This window comes from Pogoniulus pusillus, chromosome 26 (genome assembly GCF_015220805.1).
Source record: "Pogoniulus pusillus isolate bPogPus1 chromosome 26, bPogPus1.pri, whole genome shotgun sequence".
Classification (NCBI taxonomy): Eukaryota; Metazoa; Chordata; class Aves; order Piciformes; family Lybiidae; genus Pogoniulus; species Pogoniulus pusillus.
The window spans coordinates 8,129,598-8,142,997 of record NC_087289.1 but is presented as its reverse complement, the minus strand read 5'-3'; the positions used below and the strand labels follow the sequence as shown (position 1 = coordinate 8,142,997).

At 41.5% G+C, this 13,400-nt stretch overlaps 1 protein-coding gene across 3 annotated transcripts in view; it reads left to right on the top strand.

Annotated features, from left to right (window-relative positions):
• Positions 1-13,400, top strand: part of USP13 (ubiquitin specific peptidase 13) — a 52,929-nt gene that overhangs the window by 38,336 nt on the left and 1,193 nt on the right. Inside the window, exons 11-19 of one of the 3 annotated variants that reach the window (XM_064165680.1) lie at positions 2,073-2,198; positions 3,888-4,041; positions 6,037-6,211; positions 6,975-7,063; positions 7,436-7,558; positions 8,661-8,687; positions 9,981-10,124; positions 11,059-11,225; positions 11,732-11,894. In XM_064165680.1, the coding sequence (XP_064021750.1) occupies positions 2,073-2,198; positions 3,888-4,041; positions 6,037-6,211; positions 6,975-7,063; positions 7,436-7,558; positions 8,661-8,687; positions 9,981-10,124; positions 11,059-11,225; positions 11,732-11,894 (1,168 nt within the window). The remainder of the gene's footprint in view (positions 1-2,072; positions 2,199-3,887; positions 4,042-6,036; positions 6,212-6,974; positions 7,064-7,435; positions 7,559-8,660; positions 8,688-9,980; positions 10,125-11,058; positions 11,226-11,731; positions 11,895-13,400) is intronic. The other 2 variants (XM_064165679.1, XM_064165681.1) reach the window with 2 other exon arrangements.

Sequence of the window (13,400 nt, the reverse complement as noted above, 5' to 3'; positions counted from 1 at the left end):
TACTGCTTTTGTTCTTTGTTATATTGAAGATTTATTTAGAGAAAAAAATCAGCTGCAGATACTTTCTCCCTTCTCTCACTCTGGGCACAAAAGTCTATTTTGCCAATTTAGGGGTGCTTTTTGGGCTTGATGCCTTCCCCTTAACAATGCTGGTAGCCATACAGATAGTATTTTGCCATTTGAGGTGTTGTGCTGACATAATTGCATAGGATTTTAGGTCTTCAGTGTTTTCAAGTGCTGCTCATTTGTAGCTATAAAATATTCATTTTGTTTTTATTCTTTTACTTTTTCTCCCTCCTCCATGCAAATAAGTTCTCTTGCTTTATGGGTCTTTGGAATTCATCCAAAGTTTTGGGGAGTTATTGCCTGTAAAAGCATTTGTATGAGATCTGCAGTGGTCCAGCACAGTCTATATTTAGCCAAACTGTTTTGCAAGTGTTGATAAAGAAAGTATTCTGGGTATTCAATAAACATTTGTGGTATTGTGGAGCCAAAAATTTTCAGCATACGAGTTTAGTCTGGAAACCACATTGGTTTTCTCAGATCCACTTTAACATTTAGAAGAGTCTGAAAACCTAAAAGTTCATCAGTTAGGGCTCGATTTTCTGCTTCAAGCTTTGCCATTTCTTCTGTTATTTCCTTGTTCTTGAGCTACTAAAGGTTTAGAGGGCAAGATACAATCCTCTTCTCTAGACTGTCACACATGGCATGTTTTACTTCCCCCTGCTCAAATGGTTGAGTAAGTGTCTAGGTGGAAAGAAGGCTTGATTCCAAACTCAATGCATTTTACATGAGGGCAAATGTGCCACCTTACTGGATTCTTGCTTCTGACATAGAAAGAAGCCTGCTATAGGGTAATTTGAACTGGTTTATGCATTTCTCTCCACAGTCCTAGCTTTGATGAAAGGCAGCTGAGGACACTGAAGTGATATATAACCCAAGATTCAGAAATCCCTAGAACATCTATTTGTTCAAGCACTATTGAGATGCTCTTCACAAGAGCCTTTAAAGAGCATCTTAGCCTAATGTGGTTACTGGTGTACTGCCAGAAGTTGAAAAAGCATCCAAATGGAGAATCTACTTCCAGTTTCAGTGGTTCTAGGAATATCTTACCCTGGTGAAATCACAAATAACATCTTGCTCTTCCAGTGTGTGTTTTATGCGCTCTGCATTTCGTGTTGCTTTTTCTGGTTTTGTATTGATGTGATAGCACAACTGTAGGAAGAGTGAGATTACCTGTTTTTAACAGCCTCTGACATTTCCTAAAGGCTACCTTTTACTTGAACTGTCCTGAAAAGAATTTGATCTCATAGAATATGAGGCCATCTCTGGGTAAAAGATTCTGACCCTTTCACAAGTGTTATTTAGAAGATATAATAGTTAGTATTGTCTTGAGAATGCAATTTCAGTGATTGGAGAGGCTCCTTAGAGTGGTATAGAGGATGAGAAAGTCAAAACTAGGACTCTTTTAGAAGGTAGAGATTTTCTAATTGAACAGGGTAGTTTCCTACTGATGTAACTGAGTGGTTACAAGCAGTATGTTATGGTCCTTCAGATGGCCAACGCCTGCAAGCTGCAAAATCATGTCTGTTTATAGCAACCCATATGGAATCATAGCACACATCAGTTGCTGTCTGCATGATTCTGTAGAGATCTTTGGAAATGTTTTGTTGTGAGAAGAACTGAAATACCACAGTGCTTCAATGGCCACATACTTTTAGGTGGAAGAGAGTTTTGAAAGAAATGTCAAATGTTAGAAAACATTTCAGCCTGATTCAAAATTACTAACCTTTAGCAGTCCTCCAGCAATCTCTTTTTAACTTGCAAATACCATGTAGAAATCAGAGAGGATGCTGTAGGCACTGTGTCAAAACATATTTTAAAACTCCAAAATCATGACCCTTTGCATTTTTCATAAAATAGAAAAGCAGGTGAAATTGAAACTATCATTTCACTGGTGGTAGAAATGGGCCATAGATAGATCGAGTGGGATGACTTCAGAATATTTGGTCCAGGAATTAATAAAACCTCTTCTTTAAAAGATTTCTCTCTTTTTATTGTTTTCCATTTAGCCTCAACACAATGGAATCTCTCCCCGGATGTTTAAGGCTTTTATAAGTAAAGACCACCCAGAATTTTCCTCTAATAGACAGCAAGATGCACAGGAGTTTTTCCTACATCTTATAAACCTAGTGGAGGTGAGAAAAGCTGAATTACTGCTTCTTTGCTCTGGTTATATTATTAGACAATGAAAAACAGGGCTGTAATATGAGTGGATTTTTTGAGCTTTGTAATATTGTTTTTAGCCTTGCATATATAGAAAAAGGCACTAATTAAAATGGTTTTTGGTTTAGAAATGTTTGTTTCTTTAATTTTCCTTTCTCTTTGCCTCGGAATCTTGCATAATGACGCACAGGACCAATGCTGCCGCTGCTACCTGCAAGAGATAGAGGTCAAACATCACTGTTCAGGCTATCAGATTTATGAACATGTGACTGTCTTGTTAAATTGTTGTTGGTTTATGATTACATGCTAACCATTTGTTTACTAGATTGAAATCTGCCTTGGAATATTAATGAACTGGGTATTATGATTGTGGCCTTTCAGTATATGAAGGGAGCCTACAAAATAGCTGGGGAAGGACTTTTCAGGATATCAGGGAGTGACAGGACTAGGGGAATGGTGCAAAGCTGGAGATGGGTAGGTTCAGGCTGGATGTGAGGAGGAAGTTGTTCAGCATGAGAGTGGTGAGGGCCTGGAATGGGTTGTCCAGGGAGGTGGTTGAGACCCCATCCGTGGAGGTGTTTAAGGCCAGGCTGGATGAGGCTGTGGGCAGCCTGCTCTAGGGTAGGGTGTCCCTGGGCATGGCAGGGTGGTTGGAACTAGATGATCCTTGTGGTCCCTTCCAACCCTGACTGATTCTATGATTATTGTTATTCCAAATTTATATAATTGGAAGCAAATTAATGAATGTATCCAGTTCTTTTACAAATCCCACATTCACTGAACCATTATGGGAGGAAGGATTTTTGCTGGAAGCAAAGAGACTATTTGTCACTTGAGTATTTCTATGTAAAATGGTAGTTCCACTGAGCTCCAGCTCAATGCTGTGTGCAAAAGGATCAGTCCTGTGAATTTTAATGCAGCCTTTCTGAAAAGAAAATCTTGAAATGCACACGGTTTGGATTTAAAGCATCTCTTTCTTGTCCATCCTTCTGCACTCTTTCCCTTTTTCCCCAAGAACAGAGGGTGCTTATTCTACATGAAGTTATTCACATTTGCATGCATAATGTTTCACATCTCAAAATGCATGTACTGATTAGAGGGTGGTTAGAAGACATTTTTCTGGGTTTTTTTGCCTGATAACAGACATTAGCACGAACAATAAAGAGGAGATATGTTATTTGTATGACATCTCCATCTGGATAATGAACTACATGTTACTTGTTCTGTTTTAGTGCAGATTTGGAGTAGTAGGAGCAATTCTCCTTGCTGAAAGGATGTTCCTCTTTATTTATAGAATCTTAGAGTGGTTTGACTTGGAAGGGACCTTAAAGATCTTCTAGTTCCATGCCATGCATTATGCAAGGCCCTGCTATGGCATTGTAGCCTGCTACCTTTCTACCTTCTGCTCACCTTGACTCAGCTGGATTCACTAGCTACATGCTTTGCAAGTTACTATGTGTAGAAAGATACTGCTGTGTGTGCAGACATTGTGAGCTTCAGTGGGACTCTCTGTGGGTGCAAGAGTTCTTCACGCACTACAGTGTGAGCTGAGCTGCTATATCTGGGTGCGAGATTGGAGCCTCCTGTGCCTGCCATACAATAACCATCAGCCTTTGGATTCTTTGCTCATTTTTAATGATTGTCTCTGATATTCCTTTCAGAGGAATCCTGTAGGTTCAGAAAACCCGAGCGACGTTTTCCGGTTCCTGGTGGAAGAACGCACACAATGCTGCCAGTCCAGAAAGGTCCGCTACACACAGAGGGTGGACTACATCATGCAGTTACCTGTTGCCATGGAGGCAGCAACAAACAAAGGTAAAGAAAGACGTTAGTCTGTTCACTGACCTTCTGGGGACTCTCTCAACCATGAGGGAATGAGATTCTTCCCTCTATGTGGTTTTTATGTAGAGAGAGAATGGTTCAAGACCATATAGCAAATCAAACCAGTGAATGGATCAGGGAAAGTTACTTGGTTTGTTTTTCTTTAAAGGAGGTTTTAAGTGCACATCAGTTTGTGGCTTTACCATCTCTACTTGTGTTTTATGGAAGAATGATTCTACCTGGGTGCCCTTGGCAAGTTTTCAGAAAGATTTCTTCCCAGACTCTGGGACCACCATTAAGTGTCATCATTCAGCAACATACCACCAAGACAAGTAGCCGTTTGTATGATAAAGATGTCAAGGAGTTTTGATTTAAAACCTAGACCTGGATTTGGCCCAGAGATGTGCCACACCACTTGTAATACAATTGAGCTGCCCTTGGGGTTTTATTGTGTGTGTGTGCCCAAAGATCCCCATTAGGATTGGATTTTCTGTGGTCATGAACCAGTATGTAAAAACTACTTAATTCTAGAAAAAGGTACTGAGCATACTAGCTAAGGAGTATCTTGTAAAAGAAACACACAGGCAGAAAAATGAACACTTAAGAAAACAAAGCAAAAAAAACACCCAAAAAAATCAAACTAAAGGAAAAAAAAAACAAACCAAATTTGGCTTTGTTTGTTAGCAGCAGGTTACAAGATCTAATGTCATAAGAGAGTACAGGATAGTTTGTGATCTGTAAAACTGCAATACATAATTTGGGTATCCTGATTTAATATGCAGGAATGACCTTTTCAGGCCTGTGAAGTGCCTGAGAAAGCATACTTGTTTTCAAAGGAGAAAATGACTGAGGAGGCTGAAAGACTTGGAAGCAGGAAGGAGTTACTGACAAATCTTGGTTGACCCTGCTACCAGTGGTGAAGAGTCTTCAAGACTAGCATAGTAAATGTTGAGGTGGAAGGTGTTGAGATACTGGAACGTGTCCAGAGAAGAGTAACAAAGCTGGTGAAAGGCTTGGAACACAAACCCTATGGAGAGAGGCTGAGGGAGCTGGGGTTGTTTAGCCTGGAGAAGAGGAGGCTCAGGGGTGACCTCATTGCTGTCTACAACTACCTGAAGGGAGCATGTAGCCAGGTGGGGGTTGGTCTCTTCTGCCAGGCAACCAGCAACAGAACAAGGGGACACAGTCTCAAGTTGTGCCGGGGGAGGTCTAGGCTGGATGTTAGGAGGAAGTTCTTCCCAGAGAGAGTGATTTGCCATTGGAATGGGCTGCCCAGGGAGGTGGCCATCTCTGGAGTTGTTCAAGAAAAGACTGGATGAGGCACATAGTGCTAGGTTGAACTGGATGATCTTGGAGGTCTCTTCCAACCTGGTTGATTCTATGACTCTAAGTGAAGGGGTCATCACAGGAACACTAGATAGGTGATGTGCTTATTACATAATGTCAACATTTAATGTATTCTAAAGCCAGAAACAAGGATTCTGATTATTTGACCAGATCCTTTGAAATAGCACAAGACAGGGAATTCCATCTACTGCTTTTCACTCAACACACAGCTCCTTAAAATGGACAATACTAATTCACCATGCGATGCTGCTCAGATTGCCCATGTCAGAACTCTTTCTAGATTATATCTAGAAGTCATGTGACACAGCAATGATTTTCCAAGTCTGATTGAGCTGATGAAGTGGGTAGCTGGTGTTAATAGTAACATAGGTTTCTGACAGTCATGACAAGGTTTTAATTGCCTGTTGCCCAGTTCTGTGTTTTCACTGCGAGGAGAAACCTTCGATAAAAGAGATGTGGTTGTAAGTTGTAGCTCCTGACCCCAGTGTAGACAAATGGATTTGCTGTCTGCTTAAAGCCATGTAAAAGTTTTCTTGGTAGGTAAGCTTTTGCATTTCTGAAACTTTCAAAAATATGACCAGTGAGGGACATCATAGCCAGGACAATATCCATTTAGCTTTTGGTGGCATGTGTACTTCTTAGATGAATTAATTGCCTATGAATTGAAGAGGCGAGAAGCAGAAGCTGCAAGAAGACCTCCACCTGAGCTTGTCCGTGCCAAGATCCCATTTAGTGCATGTCTTCAGGCCTTTTCTGAACCCAGCAATGTAGAGGACTTCTGGAGCAGTGCCCTTCAAGCAAAGTCTGCAGGAGTTAAGTAAGTGCGTGCCTGGCTGCCTGTTAAAAACCTCTCTGCTAATGTCCTGTGCTTATCCTGCTATCTGGCTATGATGCAGAAAGAAACAAAGGCAGAGTGGGCTTCGGTGTTGTGTTAGTGTTGGGGCTGGTAAATATAATGTGTAGATCAAGCCTGATGAGAGTTGTAATGACCCATTGAGCAGAAAATAAATGAGTCTCAACTGTCAAACTCCAAGATGCAGTCTGACTGTTAAGAGTTTGAAGATTAAGTACTTATAGCTTAGTTGTCTGTTGAAAATTGCATCCTATGTATTAACTAGTGGCAGAGCTCTGTAACATGTAGTAGAAAACATAGTCTGGATCTCTGTGCTTACTCTCTTGCTGTCTTCATTTGACTAAAAATGCTGAAGGGCTTTCTGTGTCAATGAAACAGAGTCAAGCAAACAAAGTTTGTCTCCTGTGAGAAAGTTCTTCAGACAGATGGAAGTTTCTGCTTTTCTAAAGTGCTATGCTGGAAGCTGTTTACTGTGTTTATATTGTTTATTGTTTTATATTATTTATTGTTTGGGTTTGGGTTTGCACTGACCCTCGGGATATGAGTGCTTAGAAAGCTACTGCCATACATCTCCACTGAATTTAAACTTTTTGTGAAATAGATGTTTATAAAATCCATCACTGCTGATCTCTCTCAGGGTCAAAATCTTCTCAGGGCATATGAGGTATTGAAACCTGTGGTGCTTGTGATTTTGTTGCCTGTGAATTGTATTTCTTGTGCTTCCCAGGACTTCTCGTTTTGCTTCGTTTCCTGAGTACTTAGTGGTGCAAATAAAGAAATTCACCTTTGGTCTTGACTGGATACCCAAAAAGCTTGGTATGTGCCCTTTTTTCTATTCTTCTTTTTCTCATTCTATCCAAGATAATCTATAAGGTGTACAGAAATGGTAAATAATGAGGACCTGACCTGACTCTCAAGTCAGTAGTGTGAAGCTCTTAATTCAATCTTCTTTCTGTTTATGATAAAGCGATTCATCAGGTCTGCAGTGTTAATATAGTTTCGTGTAGTCTGACCTCCTAGTGAAATTGTGCTTTGCTGTTTCATGTTTCTCAAATAACTGTTTTCAGAAGGAGAATCCTCACTGTGTTTGTACCCTGAGTACCAGAGGCCCTTCTCTGAAGGGGTGCGTTGCAACATGAGGTCATTTTGGTGGATTTATTGCCTTAGCCTGTTTCTCTGCTTTTGTAGATGTTTCTGTAGACATGCCAGATTTCCTAGACATCAGCCACCTTCGGGCCAGGGGTCTCCAGCCAGGAGAAGAGGAACTTCCAGACATTGCTCCTCCCATTATCATTCCGGATGACCCAAAAGGTATTTGCTGATTTCTCATTCTCTCCTGTATTTCCCTTTCCCTCTAGCACATCCTATGATAGATCCCCTTGATCATTTTGGAACTATGAACTAAAAGACACCTCTGTGCTGCTGCAGTTGAAGAAAACACTCCACAGCCTTTCTGTACCTCTCCACTAGACAACCCTAGCTCTTCCAAGTTATCTGCTTTGGTGTTTCTAGGATTTATGATTGATGTTTTTGCTCTGGGGTCTCCAAATTATAAATGTTTTTGTGAAATAGACAGATTGTTTCACTTGCTTTGCTGTCTTATACTTTTCTTTCTGTGTGGTGATTGCCTCTTTTGCAACAATATAGTGCTGCTTGTGCGGCATTATAATCTCTTCATCTTTACCAGCTTAGTGGTTCCATGTCTTCCATGTGCATGGATGATTATCCACACTTGAGGACGATGTTCTCAACCTTATTGAATGTTGATTAGTATCTAGGACTTGGTTGGATAGAGAAGCTCTGTTCATTGACCTTCAGGTCATGTTCATGACATGTTTCAGTAAAGTCACTGTGCTCCTCCCAAAGCCTGGTGGAAAGTATTTGCTCTCAGACCCCTACTCTGAGTACTATGACAGGTATCAGAAGTGGGGTAGCGTATTCATCTCTTCACTTCTTACATTTGAATAAACTGCTGTTGTCTTTTGAGCAATTCTGGATTTGGTGATAAAGTAGTCAGTTCTCTCTTAGCCATAGGTTCCTTACAAAGGCCTATTCTTTTTTTATCATTGTCTCAATGGACTGTTCTAGTTTCAGCATAAATGTGTGGGTGATGGTACCTTATGACAAAAATGGATTCTTGATTAAGTTGGTTTAGGTCAGCCATCAGCTCTATTTTCTACTGGTTTATAACACACCAGTGACACTTGGCTCAGAGTTGTGTTAGGAAATTACTGAGTAGGAACATCCCTGATCTAATTCATGGCAAAAGCCATCAGGAACGTAAGGATGAACATGTTCTCCCTGTACAAAGTCAAATGTTTCTGTGGCTTTATGGAATTGTTTCTCTCACAGATACCTACTTAGCTTTCACACAAGTATTTTTCCCTGTTTCTTTCTTTTCTTAATTTTTCAGATCGTATGACAAACCATTTTGTGGAGGGTATGTATCTCATTCTTCTGAGACTGATTATTTCAGCTGCTTAAACTGTTGTGGTTTTGCTCAGCTAATGGCTTCTCTGTTTTCAGAGGTGCATGAAGTATTGTCTGGAATGCTTCCAAATAGCAACTGGTTTCTGTGCTTCTTCAGTGTTTACTTCTGGATGTGCAAGACTCCTTAGGAGTCTGTAGTAGCACCATAAGCTGCCACACTATCTGCTGCTCATGAGCAGAGTCCTGCAGCTATGGGGATCACAGCTGCTTGATCCTTGCTCTGCCTGGACCCTGATCTTAACTGATACTGCTAGGCCATGCCATTCAGAGACAAAGCTCAACGGGAGATGGCAAGATCCAGCAGAATCACAGAATTAACCAGATTGGGAAAGACCTCTAAGATCATCGAGTCCAACCTATCACCTAGCCCTTCTAATTAACTAAACCATGGCACTAAATGCCTCATCCAGCCTTCTCTTAAACATCTCAGGGATGGTGACTCCACCACCTCCTTGGACAGCCAGTTCCAATGGGAGACCAACCGCCTGCCTGACTACAACCTCCTTTCAGGTAGTTGTAGAGAGCAATAAAGTCTCCTCTGAGCCTCCTTTTCTCCAGGCTTGAACACTTCCAGCTCCCTCAACCACTCCTCAGAGGGCTATGCTCCAGCTCCTTCACCAGCTTGTTGCCCTTCTCTGGACACATTCAAGCACCTCAACATCTTTTCTTAAATTGAGGGGCCCAGAACTGGACACAGTACTCAAGGTGTGGCCTAACCAGTGCTGAGTACAGGGGCAGAAGGACTTCCCTAGTCCTGTTGGTCACACTATTGCTGATACAGGCCACAATGCCATTTGCCTTCTTGGCCACCTGGGCACACTGCTGGCTGATGTTCAGTTGGCTGTCAACCAGCTGTTGCTTCTCTCACATGCAAGATTCTCCCTGTAAGAGAAGCAATTGGTTTTGGCTGCCTTGTCTTGCTGAGCTCAACACCTAACTTCTTGGCTTCTAGAAATCCAGTGGTAGTGTTCTTTTAAAATGAAAGTCCTGTAGGAAGTCATTAAAGTTTAAGGATCTGTGTAGATCATTGAGACAAAAGATTACCAGTGATCTGTAACAAATACCATAATGCTTTGTACAAAGCTGTTTCACAGTAAGCCCATTCTAAATTACTAAATAAGCTGATATTTAAACAACTCAAATGCAAATATGCACTGTAATACCTGGCACCTTCAACAAGAGTAAGAAATACAATGTAATGGATGAAAGTAGATTTTGTGTTTCAGAAGGTCCTTTCTTGCAGCTCTAGATATTGATGACTCTTCAGTTATGCAGTTGGCAGAGATGGGTTTCCCTTTGGAAGCATGTCGCAAGGCTGTCTACTATACAGGCAACCTGGGTGCTGAAGTTGCTTTCAACTGGATCATTGCACACATGGAAGAGCCAGGTCAGTGGCTGGAAGGTGTAAGCTAAACTCAACTCCTGGCTCTGTACTGGCAGTCAGTAGAGATTTTGTCTGACAAAGAAACAGTGGCCTCTTTCCCTGTCCCAGTTGATCTGGAGGTGTGAGTGAGTTTTCCTTAGCTGCCTTTAGGATATGCATGCCTTGACCATTACATGGCATCTTCTGCCTAGAAGATGACAATAAGCCTAAGTTACATCAAAAGCACTCTCTTCTGTGCTCTGATAGTGTGGACCAGCTCTCTGTTTTCCACCCTTTGGCTAGGTCCTTTCCACTAAGAGGGAAGCTGCCTTGTGATCAAGTGTAAGTACAAAGAATCTTGTGGTCCAGGTGCTTTTCTTACATATCAGCCTTCTGTAGCTCAGGTTCAGCCACTCATGCTGTACTTGAAACTTGGGCTGTCTACTGATGGACAGGGTGCTAGATGTTGTCCACTTTTTGTGTTTCATCTGTGCAAAGTCTGGACTCATGACTGAGCACTGAGTGTGTCTGAGCCCTCCAGAGTTGGTTGAGTTTGCACTTTTCCCTGGGCTTTTGTGTTGTTTGTGTAACTGGGGAATGAGTTTCACTTGGGCTTAGCTGACATATTTCAGTTATGAAATCAATTAACTTTACATCTACACATTTTTCAGCTAGGTTGGCTACTATTCTGATGTCATCATTGCTTCTGTGCTAGTCTTTGCTACTTGCAGCTATTTCACATCTCTGATGTGTCAAGTTGTTCCAGCCTACTCAGTATGAGTTTATCCACCTAGAGATATTTCATAATGTGCATGTTCATGTTGTCCCAGCTGGGCCAGTGAAAGGAGCACACATTGATTTCAGTGCCTCAGCTGAGGTCCTGTTTGTTGTTTGTTTGTCTGTGTTGTGGACTGCAGTTTTCTGGGGTAAAAGAACCTTGAATATTCATTTGTTCCAGATTTTGCTGAGCCATTGGTCATACCACCATTTGGAGAAGTTGCTGCCAGTGGAGAAGCTGTGTTTGGAGCTGTTGGGCTTGATAACCAACCTCCTGAAGAGACTGTTGCAATTATAATTTCCATGGGCTTCCAAAGGAATCTGGCAATTCAAGCACTGAAAGCCACAGTGAGTTCCCTCTATTATTGGTACCACTTGGGTTTTGTTTCATGTTACCTGCTTTGTACCTGTACATGCTCAGATACCTTAGAAACATGTGTATAGGAATCCAGTTGAGTGATGCAGGTAGAATATTCTGGCAAAGCATGGGGTGTCTGATTGTCTGGCTTGGAGTGGGAAGGTGGTTTGTGTTTCACATTAATGTTTAAGTGTGGAGCAATGTGAGGAAAAGTTGGTTTCTTTTGCCATCTGTTGAGATACAACCTGGATGCCTAAAGGCTGTGCATCTTCAAGGTAAGAGCTTGGGGACCATGGCAATTAGTTTTGAGAGGAGTTCTTTCCCACTGTTAAGCTTCTGCAGGGTGCTTGTGGACTGCTGTTTTTCCATGGAGGTAGATTATGTATCTTGCACAAGTTCTAAGTGCTGTCAAACGTGGTCCTTGCTGTGTGACTGAAGAATGGTAGGCTATGAGATAATGTATTGAAGGCTGTTCTTTTGTTTACTTGACTTGCAGAACAATAATTTGGAGCGTGCACTGGAATGGATCTTCAGCCACCCTGAACTGGAGGAGGAAAGTGAGCCTGCTTTGGACATAGTGGATATGGAGAACAATGCTAATGCCAACATCCTTGCGGAGACAGGGTCAGAGGGACCCAGGATCAAGGACGGGTCTGGAAGTAAGCTCTCCTTCAGCTTAGAACTGGCTGTCAAGTTTTCACAGCTACACCATTCATAGAGCTCCTTCCTGTTTTGAAAGTAGCTGTTGTGGTCTTCTGAGTGCAGGCGATTTACATGATCCAGGCAACTTAACTTCCAGTCTTGTCTGTGGGGCCGGCTCCAGTTCTGTGGGCTGTGTTTGCTGAGTAACTGAATCTAAGTTTCATGTTGCCACAGGATGTAAGTCTCTCCTGGCCTAGCTTTACTTGTCATTTTGTTACTATGGGGTAAAAAGGCAAAGCAAAACTAGAATGTTTAAATCCTCAAAGGCTGAGCATCCTGCTGCTTCAGATGGAGGATTTGATAATCTCTTCAACCAAGTTCCTTATTCTATGTAAGGCAGGGACAGTTGATGTGCTGCATTTACTCCTTTGCCATCTTCTCTTATTTCTATTTGGAGATCCTCACTCATACTGCGCTAAATATACCACAAGATGGAGCTAGCGGACAGCAGGCAAAGTTGTGAAGCAGGCAAAGAACCTATTTTTAAGTGTGGCTCTATAATGGTATCACAACGTTTTTTGAATGGTCTTTAGTAACCATTTCTGATAACTGTGATGTGTTCTAAATTTCTGCCTCTGATCTCGACTGTAATGTCACTAAAAAAGTATTAACAGCCAATCTGACCCTTGTTTCTATGGTTGCTGTTATTACGTAAGAGCATTGATTTCTTTGTTTCTAACGTTATAAAGACCGATCTGAAGTCTCTCAGAGACTTGGGAAACATCGACTATCTTTAGGTTAAATCAAACTAAAACCAAACTCAACCAACCAAACAGAAAAAAAAATTGGAATAATAATTTTTTTGTGGTACTTAGCCTTTATAGACTGAGACCATTTACTGAGTGCCTGAAATCCTGATAACCAACATGATACTGTAAAATGGTTCCAGAAAGCCCTCTCCACCAAAGTCCAGGCCTCTGTCTTTATGCAATATCCTGAAAAAAGGTACTTTTTTACTTGTGGTGGTCATTTGGGTGAATGGCATGAAGGGGAGGGGAGCTAGAACCAGTGTTCAATTCTCCAGAGATACAAAAATTGCCCTCAAAAAGAAAGAGGTTTCTTTCTTCTGTCTTTATGGGCTGCTAAAATGAAAATTCCTGGGGTTTGTTTGATTTGTATGGAATCTGTGATCACACTTACAGCTAATTTGTGTGCAAAATGAACTTTGTATCTCTCACTTCTTGTGGTGCTCTCTGTGAACTCGGAATGAATCTGCTGTTTCCTCTTTCCTAGAAGGGGCTGTGATCACAGCCCTGCTGTATGTGCACAGTTCTCTGTGGGTTTGATTTGGATTGGTTTGCTTTTTGACAGTGAATCTGCTCACTAGTTAAAGTGAGAATATGCTGCAGTGTTAAACAGAAACTGTGTTTAGGGAAGCAGAGTCTAAGTTAAGAGTGCTTAGCTACTTCTCCAGCATCAGAAAGTTTCCTAGAACAAGAGGACACAGTCTCAAGTTGTTCCCG